Below are 12755 nucleotides of genomic sequence, written 5' to 3'. Positions count from 1 at the left end.
CACTGCTAAAGGAAGGTTTGTCAGAACAGGGAGGAAAGGTGGGTATGTTAATTAGCCTATCAGAAAAATTCCATGCTGTAGGTGGGAGGAGAATGCCTCTTCCACAGCTGTCCCTGCTTCATGTATTTACATTCAGGTAACTTACTGTGTTACCAATTCCTCCTGGGGTTTATTTGTCATTGGTAAAGGATCCTTTTCTATATAATTTTCTTGTCTCTCTCAGCCTGATCCCATGAGTCATAAAGTACCCTAAGCTTCCATCTTCCTTCTAGGATTGCATTCCCTGTTTCTAGTTCACCAAACAAAATAAAGAACACCACCACCACCAAACCATCAAGAAAGAGAGTGTATGGATCATGCCAAAGATTCCTTTATATATACTTTTTTCTATAATCCTGTTTTCTATCCACACATTCAAAGAGCCCTGCAAATCCACGGATATCTGCTTTGTATCCACAGGCCATTGTTGCGGTTCACGGCTCAGATGAGGATACAAATTTTGTATCTGTGTAAGGCTCTGCATCACACACTCACCTGAATGGAGCGGCTGTCACCCAGCCCTCAGGCTCCAGCTTGGCTCTCTGAATCACGAAGCAGCCGGCTGCGATATGTGGCAATATGGGAGGAGTTGTCCCCAGCTTGCTCAGACAGAGGAGGTGAACTACAATTCCCAGAAGGGAGAGAGCCAAACACCATTTTGAAAGAGATGTGGTTGCACTTTTAAATTAGTGGGCAGCGACAGCAGGCACTGCGAGGAGAGTAGTTGTTGCCACTGTCTATCCTGGCCTGGTCTGTGTGCGTTAGAGCCACCGCAGCTGCGTAGGGGTGTCTGAGCCTCCCACTGGGAGGGCGGTGCTGTATATGAGGGCCCAGGATTGTAGTCTCCCTGCCTGGAGTGGTGAAGGAGGTACAGCCTGGGTGGCAGGGCAGGAGGTCTCTGGGGAGAAGTGGAGGGCAGTTGGGAAGCAGGTGCTTGGCATAGCCCTGCCTCACTGCGCGGTGACCTGTGGAGCTGTTAGTAAAGCCCTGCAAATCCGCGGATATCTGCAGACAAGTTTTGCAGATCAGATGTGTGTACAAATTTTTGTATCCACTCAGGGCTCTAGACATTTGGGTTAATCCTTTCAGTGAAGAGAAAAAAGAAGAGGAGAAAAGGAGAAACTTGCTTCAAATAATGACCCCTACTGGCATCTTGGAATAGAGGAATGCTAGAGGTGTCAATTTACGGTGCTCTTAAATGCAAAGAAAAAAACCATCAAATCAAAGCAATGTTCCTTTTTCTATATTTCTGACTGGCACCTACTGTGGGATTTGAAAACTTCAGAATGCAGATTCTTATTGCTGATATAAATTTTGTGGAACAGCTGTTCCTCTGTCACACTGCAATATTGTCATTTTTACAGTTGAGTTATAGGTTTTATTTCTGGCTTTTAGCAAATATCAAAGCAAGTCAACCACTGTTCTCCTTTCCTCTCCTCAGACAACCACACAAGAAAATGTGGCGAGATTTATTACTCAAGTTACCATTTTAACTCACGTTTTGGCTTCAGTGTAGTATGCGGTGCCTTCTGTCCTGGTCCTCAAAGTAGATCAAGAGATTTAATTGCTCGTTACTAGGCTCCTTCCCTACCAACCTCTTTAATATAAACTTGTTGTCATCCCTTAATCAGAATACAATTACTGCTGTGGTAATGCTAAACGTGATGACTCCGCCTTAGTTATGTGACTGTTTCTCCTCCTGTTACAACACCTAAAACAGAGTTGCCAGAAATGTGTTCTGAAATGGAAAAGGTGATCCAAGAAACTGAGGCAGAGGGTGAATGCAATCTGGTTGGGAAGTAATATCCTCTGTGCAACAGAAAAGGATAGACTGAGGGATGGCTATCAGTTTTTATTTACAAATTTTTAAATAAAAAATATAGGGACGGTTTTAGCTTTAACCTTGAACATTACCGCACATGCGTGTGCGCACACGAAAGCTGAAAGGGTTTCTCTATGTAGCTGATATACTTCATTTATTTTTATTTATTTATTTTGTGTCATAGGTGTACATGATATTTTACGTGTGAATAAAACAAGGTCATTTCCTCAAGGAAATGTTTTATGTTCGAACTCAAATGAAATTTGGACACACTCAGATAGAAGGGGAGTGCAAAGAACAAAAAGGGGAAAGTTCGGTCAATAGGCTTTGCTTGGAGAGTGGAATGTTAAAGAAGTTGTTTGGATACATAATTCCCCCTCCCCCCACTTCAGGCCTGTCTAGACTAGGGGCATATCTTTTAACGGAACCTAAGTCTCATTTTGAAAAATGACTTTCCATGAAAATCAGGTTCCTAAGTGCCACATTACTTCTGAAAATAGAACTTGGATATCTAAATCATGTAAGTGATTTGTAAATGTTACCCTGAGAAAATAGGTCATGTCTGAAAACATGTTTGATAACCTGATTTTAAACAAGGACTTTGCACCTAGTACAAACACAGTTTAAAAGTGTGTTAGCTGGTTGTGGCCAAGCCTGGGCTCCCCACTAGGGTCAACCATGATCAGCGAACACACTTTCAAACTGTGTCTGTGCTAGATGCAAAGTTCAGGTTTAAAAAAAGTTAGCTCACATGTTTCTAAATGTGAATTATTTTCCTATTGTAGACATACCCTTAGAATAGTTAAATTCCTGTTGTGTGCTATTCTGAAACGCCTCACAGAAGCTGTGTTTGAAGGAGAGATTCAAATGATAGGCAGGAGCAGGGTTGTACAGCACCATAAGGATGGGAATCAGAAGTTAGGAGGTGGACGCTGAAGGAAAGCCAGTGCAGGAATTCAAAAAGGCACATGGCACTGCTAAAGTAGCAGAACCCATGACTTTTTCAGCATAAGGAGAGGCTGGAGCAGAATGCCATGAAGGAGAGGTTGTCCTAATCAAAGTGGTAGATGACCCTTGTCCATGCTTGTTTTTTTTGTCACTGCTAAAGGATTACTTAGTTTACTTAACAGTCTTTTTAATTAGAATGAAGAGGAGCAGTTTATTTTACTGATATTAAAAATCAAATTGCAGGATTAATTATCAGGCTATATGTGGAGGGAGAAGAGATAGGAGTTGCATGACACCAAGATTGCAATACTGGAGGATGTGGGGAAAATAATACAGTTTTTAACAGTGGAAAAGGACGAGTCTGGGAGGGGAAGTCCAATTGAATTCATATATAATTACTCACTGAGAGATACATTTTCAAAGAGATTTAAATGTTTGTGCAGTCACTTGTGCGTGCAAAAGACAAATTTGTTCATACAAAATTGGGTAGTTCCAGTTTTACATACAAAAATTTGGGCCCAGGGTTTTAAGTGCAAATTTGTATGAACAGAACCATAGTACATAGAAACTTTGTCATTTCATTCTGTTTGTACGCAGTGGTATTGCAGATTTTGCAAGGCTGTATAGCCCTCCACACCATTCTGCAATGCCAAGTTTTTGTGCACATTTCCTTTGTCGAATGAATGGCTCAGTAGGATAGGTCGGAAGGAGAGATGACAATGTGCACATCTCTTAATTGCTGCTTCTTATGGTGGGTTTCACTTAGGGTTAACTGTAAATTCCTCACCTATTTCTGGATACATTTTCTAAATATAGTAATTGTAAATATACAATAGTAATCCAATAGAAAGTCTTGCAGGTAAAATTGCCTAATTTCAAATTTACTTTGTATTTATGGAGTGGATAAGGAGAAACTTAAAGGTTGAGTCAGGCAAAAATTTATATAGAGTGTTTATCTATTGCTCCTTGTTAAATATTAAGTAGAGTCTTCAAAGATGTTTGATAGTTTACTTCTAAAGTAAAGCAAAGGTTACAAAAAAAGGACTTTGCTCTTTGTAACTTTCTGTCAACTTGCCAAGTCTTTCAATAAGACAATCCTTCCTTGACTAGTTTCAGAGTAACAGCCGTGTTAGTCTGTATTCGCAAAAAGAAAAGGAGTACTTGTGGCACCTTAGAGACTAACCAATTTATTTGAGCATAAGCTCAATGCTTATGCTTTCCATGCTCAGCTGTGCCAAGAACAGGCGACTGTGCCCACAGATCCTAGCAGTGGATGTGCATGAGAAGGCACTGTCTGCACAGGTTCCCATTTCCTCTCACCCCTGGAGAATCCTCCCCAAGCCTTCGGCCTTCTGACTCCATGAGCTTGTAGGAGAGGAGGGCCTTCTAGAGTCTCTTTCTCACTCCCTCCTTCTCCAGACAAATGTTTCTACAGTCAGACTAGAGGAGATGCCATGCTTTGACCCCCAGAAAATTATTCCTATAAACTTAAGGGGCTAGTTGAGAAGATAGAGAAATCTGTCCCTCCTCAGATTGAAAAGTTAGTCTAACCAAGTGAAAAGAAAAGGAGACAAACACCTACAAGATCTCTATCAAGCGTTCTTAAACTACAATACCCACCTGCTGAAGTGAAGAAACAGATTGGCAGAGACAGAAGATTACCCAGAAGTCACCTACTACAGGACTGGCCCAACAAAGAGAAATAACAGAACGTCACTAGCCATCACCTTCAGCCCCCAACTAAAACCTCTCCAACGCATCATCAAGGATCTACAACCTATCCTGAAGGATGACCCATCACTCTCACAGATCTTGGGAGACAGGCCAGTCCTTGCTTACAGACAGCCCCCCAACCTGAAGCAAATACTCACCAGCAACCACACGCCACACAACAAAAATACTAACCCAGGGACCTTTCCTTGCAACAAAGCCCGTTGCCAACTGTGTCTACATATCTATTCAGGGGACACCATCACAGGGCCTAATCACATCAGCCACACTATCAGAGGCTCGTTCACCTGCGCATCTACCAATGTGATATATGCCATCATGTGCCAGCAATGCCCCTCTGCCATGTACAGTGGCCAAACTGGACAGTCTCTACGTAAAAGAATAAATGGACACAAATCCGACGTCAAGAATTATAACATTCAGAAACGAGTCGGAGAACACTTCAGTCTCTTTGGTTGCTCGATTACAGACCTAAAAGTGGCAATTCTTCAACAAAAAAACTTCAAAAACAGACTCCAGCGAGAGACTGCTGAATTGGAATTAATTTACAACCTGGATACAATTAAGTTAGGCTTGAATAAAGACTGGGAGTGGATGTGTCATTACACAAAGTAAAACTATTTCCCCATGTTTATTTCCCCTCCTACTGTTCTTGTAAAGTGCTGGAAATGGCCCACCTTGATTATCACTACAGAAGGTTCCCCCCGCTCTCCTGCTGGTAATAGCTCACCTTTCCTGATCACTCTTGTTACAGTCTGTATGGTAACACCCATTGTTTCATGTTCTCTGTGTATATAAAATCTCCCCACTATATTTTGCATTGTATGCATCCGATGAATTGAGCTGTAGCTCACGAAAGCTTATGCTCTAATAAATTTGTTAGTCTCTAAGGTGCCACAAGTCCTCCTTTTCTTTTTACAGATACAGACTAACATGGCTGCTACTTTGAAATCTAACCTAGTGATGTCTGTTGAATTATTTGCTATGTTCAAGATGATTATACAAAATCTGGACTGTAATTTGTATGGGAGGGGTAGGCGTGGTATTCCAAAACTGCATTGTACTGATCTTCCCAGAGCTTTAACTAGTTAATCAAGTTATTTCCACATATCAATGTTCATTCTCTCTCTCTCTCTCTCTCTCTCTCTCTCAAAAAACAACCCTTGTATTCGTAGGGTCTAATACTCCCTTAACTGTGAGTAATCCATGCAGGGGAATAGAAACTCAGTGAAAACAGTTTCCTTCTGATCCTTTATTTGGGGGCTCAGGGCTGTCTATCCCCAAATCCATGGATCTTGGGGAATCTGAGAGACCCAAGGGGCATTGGCATAATGGCTTTTTGTCTCCACACTGCTGTATTGCCTCAGCATTGCTGTCCAGCCTCCCTGCAGCTCCTCTTCTTCCCTGGATTGCACTGCTCCAGATTAGCTGACTTGGGTCTGAGAGTGGCCTTTAAAGATGACAATAATGCAACTAATGGTGCAAAACAACACGAGGGAAAGAAACTTTTCCTGGTGATCAATTTATGACCTGAAACATGGAGATAATAACCCCTAAAACTTGCTATCTTGGCTAGTGCAGTTCAAGATCCTATTCTTATAGTAGTGTCTGATCACTTCAAGCTGCAGATACATTTGCATAAAGGTGTCCATTTAACCCATTTATTTTCAGTTATTCATAACTTGTTGAAATTTGCTATGTGTGGTAGCTCCCTGAATAAGGTTATAGAAAACATTATACTATGGTACAGGAAATTGTATATTCTATTATGTTATATGAAAAATGTGATTATGTAATTAAAATTGTATCATAATTGCATAGCCTCAAGGGTGCAAAGTGAATATATATATTCATATATATATATATATATATATATATATATATATATATATATGCTCTCTTAATATCGATATTTTTAATATGGAGTTCATATAATTTATATTTTTTGAAAGATAATAAACCGTTTGCATCAGTATTCTAAGGCAGAGAATTGTACAGGATTTTTTGTCAACTTTACAAGTATTTAAAGTATTTAGCACATTATTGATGCTATATAAATAACAGATAGTATTTCCTCTTATCCATGTTTGTTTCCTTGTAATCTCTGTTCTTTAATATGTGCATATTTTTAAGGAAATAGCATAAAAATCACACCTTGGACAGAGTGTTATGATGATAAGCTATCTATGGCATGTGCTTACCCAAAATCCATCGTCAGCACCATTGCCACTGCTTACACAGTGCAACAAAAAAATTTCTAATACCTGAGTTTTCAGTGTCCAGTTTATGATAGGGATGATGCTGATCGAAGCACTTAATGAGTGATCGGGATCAAACCTGGCCTACTCCAGGTAAATCTTTAGACATGTGGGGTGGGGCGTGTACGTATGTATATATAATAAATTCAATAAATTCAAGCCAGTAAGTTACATACTCTTCTATTTCTATATCTATATATAAACACACTCTCCTTATCATCCTTTAGATGCCCAAGTGTGGATTTAGAAGCCTAGTCTAGGCTTTTTTAAAATTATTATTATTATTATTATAATCTTGCCACTTTTGGATTAAAACTTTTTTCTTTACTATTCTCTTCATATCAAAATGGTCAGTTAAACATCCCCTTTTTTTTCCATTTTTGTTTTTCATGCTAACAAGGTGCTTCGGCTTCAGCTGTGCTAATCATTTGAAGTCAATGGTCCTTAGAAAAATGAGCTCCTTGATCACTCCTTACACTTCAGACAGGTTTTCAGAACTTACCTTTATTCTGTCTGGTACTTCCCTGAAGTACTGGGCTCTGCCTGAGCAGGATCAGGGTCCATTTAGCTCGACAGTGGATGCCACTTGAAAATATTGCCTACTTCTTTCTGGTTTCAGAGTAGCAGCCGTGTTAGTCTGTATCCGCAAAAAGAAAAGGAGTACTTGTGGCACCTTAGAGACTAACCAATTTATTTGAGCATGAGCTTTCGTGAGCTGTAGCTCACGAAAACTCATGCTCAAATAAATTGGTTAGTCTCTAAGGTGCCACAAGTACTCCTTTTCTTTCTCCTTATCACTAACATTTCATTTCCTTGATAGTCTGAGCTACTGTGTCAAAGCCTACAAGAAAGGAGTAGCAAATATCTGTTAAGATAGAACTTCATACTAAATCACATATAATTTATGGTGTGTGTGACTTTTCTTTCCCTTTCTTCCTCCCTCTCCCTCCCCAACCCCAGGACAGTTACAAAGACGTATCCACAGTCTCCTAAAAACGTTAAACAATATCCTGCATCTCCTGTGAAGCACCGTGTCATCTCTAATCTCAACCAGGAGACTCCTAAAAAGAAAGCAGACAAGGAGAAAGAGAACACCACTAGCCACAAACCCCAGCTATCTTCCACTGAGGAGGAGGTGGGCCAAGCAGTTGCTGAGAAACATGTGCCTTCTGCAGGAAAGACTGAAAGCGGTGAAGGTGGGTTTTGCTGCAAGGATCTATCTAAAGCTGCTACTGGTACATGATACTTTTAAACAAGGGCATTTCTTTCTTTTCCTAAAGCTACTTGTAAATCTGAAGTTTGGAGTATCTATTGAGATCACTAGTTATATAATTTCCACTGTGGCGACATGGATAAACTCTTAATGATAAAAATGCAATATGAGGTGGCCAAACTGAGGATTCCCATCACTGAATCTCATGGACCAAGGTTTTCAAAAATAAGAGCCTGAAGTTAGCCATTGTCATCAAGGATGCATGGTTTTGAAAATCAGGTCACCTTATTTAGATGCCCAAGTGTGGATTTAGAAGCCTAGTCTAGGCTTTTTTAAAAATTATTATTATTATTATTATAATCTTGCCACTTTTGGATTAAAACTTTTTTCTTTACTATTCTCTTCATATCAAAATGGTCAGTTAAACATCCCCTTTTTTTTCCATTTTTGTTTTTCATGCTAACAAGGTGCTTCGGCTTCAGCTGTGCTAATCATTTGAAGTCAATGGTCCTTAGAAAAATGAGCTCCTTGATCACTCCTTACACTTCAGACAGGTTTTCAGAACTTACCTTTATTCTGTCTGGTACTTCCCTGAAGTACTGGGCTCTGCCTGAGCAGGATCAGGGTCCATTTAGCTCGACAGTGGATGCCACTTGAAAATATTGCCTACTTCTTTCTTTTAAGATACTACTCAATCTCTACAGCAGTTGTGACCTAAAATACTTCACCACACAATGAAGTTATTTTTATATTAATCTTATTTCTATGTCTGTGTCAGCCTCTTTAAAGTGCCTGGTACTTTATAGACATACACAAAATAAAGACCCCACCCTAAGACTTTTCCAGTGCATGAGGGATATAAAAAAAGTACTTGTGAGGTGGATATGGGGGAAAGGGAAACAGTAGGCTACTGCGAAAAGATAACATGCTTATTGACAGGTTTCAGAGTAACAGCCGTGTTAGTCTGTATTCGCAAAAAGAAAAGGAGTACTTGTGGCACCTTAGATACTAACCAATTTATTTGAGCATGAGCTTTCGTGAGCTACAGCTCACTTCATCGGATGCATACTGTGGAAACTGCAGAAGACATTATATACACAGAGACCATGAAACAATACCTCCTCCCACCCCACTCTCCTGCTGGTAATAGCTTATCTAAAGTGATCATCAAGTTGGGCCATTTCCAGCACAAATCCAGGTTTTCTCATCCTCCGCCCCACCCCCCTCACAAACCCACTCTCCTGCTGGTAATAGCCCATCCAAAGTGACCACTCTCTTTAAACTGTGTATGATAATCAAGGTGGGACATTTACAGCACAAATCCAGGTTTTCTCACCCTCCCACCCCCCTCCAAAAACCACACACACAAACTCACTCTCCTGCTGGTAATAGCTTATCCAAAGTGACCACTCTCCTCACAATGTGTATGAAAATCAAGGTGGGCCATTTCCAGCACAAATACAGGTTTTCTCACCCCCCCACCCCCTTTTTTCAAAAAAACACACACACAAAAACTCACTCTCCTGCTGGCAATAGCTCATCCAAACTGACCACTCTCCTTACAATGTGCATGATAATCAAGGTGGGCCATTTCCAGCATAAATCCAAGTTTAACCAGAACTTCGGGGGGGGGTAGAAAAAAACAAGGGGAAATAGGCTACCTTGCATAATGACTTAGCCACTCCCAGTCTCTATTTAAGCCTAAATTAATAGTATCCAATTTGCAAATGAATTCCAATTCAGCAGTTTCTCGCTAGAGTCTGGATTTGAAGTTTTTTTGTTGTAAGATAGCGACCTTCATGTCTGTGATTGCGTGACCAGAGAGATTGAAGTGTTCTCCGACTGGTTTATGAATGTTATAATTCTTGACATCTGATTTGTGTCCATTTATTCTTTTACGTAGAGACTGTCCAGTTTGACCAATGTACATGGCAGAGGGGCATTGCTGGCACATGATGGCATATATCACATTGGTGGATGTGCAGGTGAACGAGCCTCTGATAGTGTGGCTGATGTGATTAGGCCCTGTGATGGTGTCCCCTGAATAGATATGTGGGCACAGTTGGCAACGGGCTTTGTTGCAAGGATAGGTTCCTGGGCTAGTGGTTCTGTTGTGTGGTATGTGGTTGTTGGTGAGTATTTGCTTCAGGTTGGGGGGCTGTCTGTAAGCAAGGACTGGCCTGTCTCCCAAGATTTGTGAGAGTGTTGGGTCATCCTTCAGGATAGGTTGTAGATCCTTAATAATGCATTGGAGGGGTTTTAGTTGGGGGCTGAAGGTGACGGCTAGTGGCGTTCTGTTATTTTCTTTGTTAGGCCTGTCCTGTAGTAGGTGACTTTTGAGAACTCTTCTGGCTCTATCAATCTGTTTCTTCACTTCCGCAGGTGGGTATTGTAGTTGTAAGAATGCTTGATAGAGATCTTGTAGGTGTTTGTCTCTGTCTGAGGGGTTGGAGCAAATGCGGTTGTATCGCAGAGCTTGGCTGCAGACGATGGATCGTGTGGTGTGGTCAGGGTGAAAGCTGGAGGCATGTAGGTAGGAATAGCAGTCAGTAGGTTTCCGGTATAGGGTGGTGTTTATGTGACCATTGTTTATTAGCACCGTAGTGTCCAGGAAGTGGATCTCTTGTGTGGACTGGACTAGGCTGAGGTTGATGGTGGGATGGAAATTGTTGAAATCATGGTGGAATTCCTCAAGGGCTTCTTTTCCATGGGTCCAGATGATGAAGATGTCATCAATATAGCGCAAGTAGAGTAGTGGCATTAGGGGACGAGAGCTGAGGAAGCGTTGTTTTAAGTCAGCCATAAAAATGTTGGCATACTGTGGGGCCATGCGGGTACCCATAGCAGTGCCGCTGATCTGAAGGTATACATTGTCCCCAAATGTAAAATGAGCTCAAACACCGGCACTGCCATTTTTAGCCATGTAAATCCAATTCAGCTAACCTAGGCCAGCCACAACCATGCTGCAGGTCTTTTATTGCAGTGTAGATGTACCTTCTGTCATCTTTTTCCTTCTGTGTTCTTTTTCCTGTGACACCATCACAGGGCCTAATAACATCAGCCACACTATCAGAGGCTCGTTCACCTGCACATCCACCAATGTGATATATGCCATCATGTGCCAGCAATGCCCCTCTGCCATGTACGTTGGTCAAACTGGACAGTCTCTACGTAAAAGAATAAATGGACACAAATCAGATGTCAAGAATTATAACATTCATAAACCAGTCGGAGAACACTTCAATCTCTCTGGTCACGCAATCACAGACATGAAGGTCGCTATCTTACAACAAAAAAACTTCAAATCCAGACTGCAGCGAGAAACTGCTGAATTGAAATTCATTTGCAAATTGGATACTATTAATTTAGGCTTAAATAGAGACTGGGAGTGGCTAAGTCATTATGCAAGGTAGCCTATTTCCCCTTGTTTTTTTCTACCCCCCCCCCCCCCCGGCGTTCTGGTTAAACTTGGATTTATGCTGGAAATGGCCCACCTTGATTATCATACACATTGTAAGGAGAGTGGTCAGTTTGGATGAGCTATTGCCAGCAGGAGAGTGAGTTTGTGTGTGTGTTTTTTTGAAAAAAGGGGGTGGGGGGGGTGAGAAAACCTGGATTTGTGCTGGAAATGGCCCAACTTGATGATCACTTTAGATAAGCTATTACCAGCAGGAGAGTGGGGTGGGAGGAGGTATTGTTTCATGGTCTCTGTGTATATAATGTCTTCTGCAGTTTCCACAGTATGCATCCGACGAAGTGAGCTGTAGCTCACGAAAGCTCATGCTCAAATAAATTGGTTAGTCTCTAAGGTGCCACAAGTCCTCCTTTTCTTCATGCTTATTGAATACATGTTATAAAGTATAATATGTATGTACTGTGCTGCTTTTTTCATTTCCTGACGAATCACAATGCTCCACCAGGGAAGCTCACAGCAGGAACTACTGATGCAGAAGAAGCTACAAAAATTCTGGCAGAGAAAAGACGGCAGGCTCGTCTGCTGAAAGAACAAGAAGAACAGGAGAGACAGGAGAGAGAAAAGCGGGAAAGGTACTTGCTGTCTTTTTTTTTTTTTTAAAGAAAACCGTGGTGGTCGTCGTTAGCACCCCGACATGTAAGGTCAGTGGCCCATTATAAAAAAAGTACTGTACAAATGTAACGCTGACAGACCCTGGTCGTTGGTGGGCGGGATCAAACCTGGGACCTCTGGAGCTTAGTGCAGGAGCCTCTAAAGCCAACTGACTCCTAGCTAAGGCTATAGAGCAGAGCCTCTGTCTCTTTCTTGTTCTTTCTCTTTCTTCTTCCCCCTTCCCCCCGCCCCTGCTAGATGGCACAGAACACCACACCTAGGGGGTGTGTGGGTTACACAAACACATAGTAATAGAGAGAATCCCTAAGAGCTTATCTGTTATGGGAGCTCAGTACTTTTGAAAATCAAGCCAGCTACTCAGGAGCCTAAACTTAGGCCCTCATGTTTTTAAAAATTTGACTTAAATAACTAATTACTCAAGTCTTTTTATATCGAGTGCAATAGAAACGTGTGTTTTTATCCCTGTAGAAGGCCGGAGGCTTCTCACTCTTTCCCCACTTTACCCTCTCACACATCTAAAGTGTCTATCCTTCTGGCCCTGGAGGACTGAATGGAATTTAATTCAGAGCTTGTCATTGCTCCTTCACAATTGATAGGAGTCCCTGTCCCATATCACAGTGTAGTACTAGATCCTTTCCCTCACCTCTCTTTCCCTGT

At 41.4% G+C, this 12755-nt stretch overlaps 1 protein-coding gene across 7 annotated transcripts in view; it reads left to right on the top strand.

Annotated features, from left to right (window-relative positions):
* The window catches only part of MAP7D2 (MAP7 domain containing 2), a 124603-nt gene that overhangs the window by 94896 nt on the left and 16952 nt on the right, over window positions 1–12755 (top strand). For all 7 annotated transcript variants that reach the window (XM_073357061.1, XM_073357040.1, XM_073357051.1 and 4 more), the window contains 2 exons: window positions 7759–7994; window positions 11932–12058. In XM_073357061.1, the coding sequence (XP_073213162.1) occupies window positions 7759–7994; window positions 11932–12058 (363 nt within the window). The remainder of the gene's footprint in view (window positions 1–7758; window positions 7995–11931; window positions 12059–12755) is intronic.

This window comes from Lepidochelys kempii, chromosome 1 (assembly GCF_965140265.1).
Source record: "Lepidochelys kempii isolate rLepKem1 chromosome 1, rLepKem1.hap2, whole genome shotgun sequence".
Taxonomy (NCBI): domain Eukaryota; kingdom Metazoa; phylum Chordata; order Testudines; family Cheloniidae; genus Lepidochelys; species Lepidochelys kempii.
Note: the sequence above shows the minus strand (reverse complement) of the source record. Positions and strands in the feature narration are given on the sequence as shown.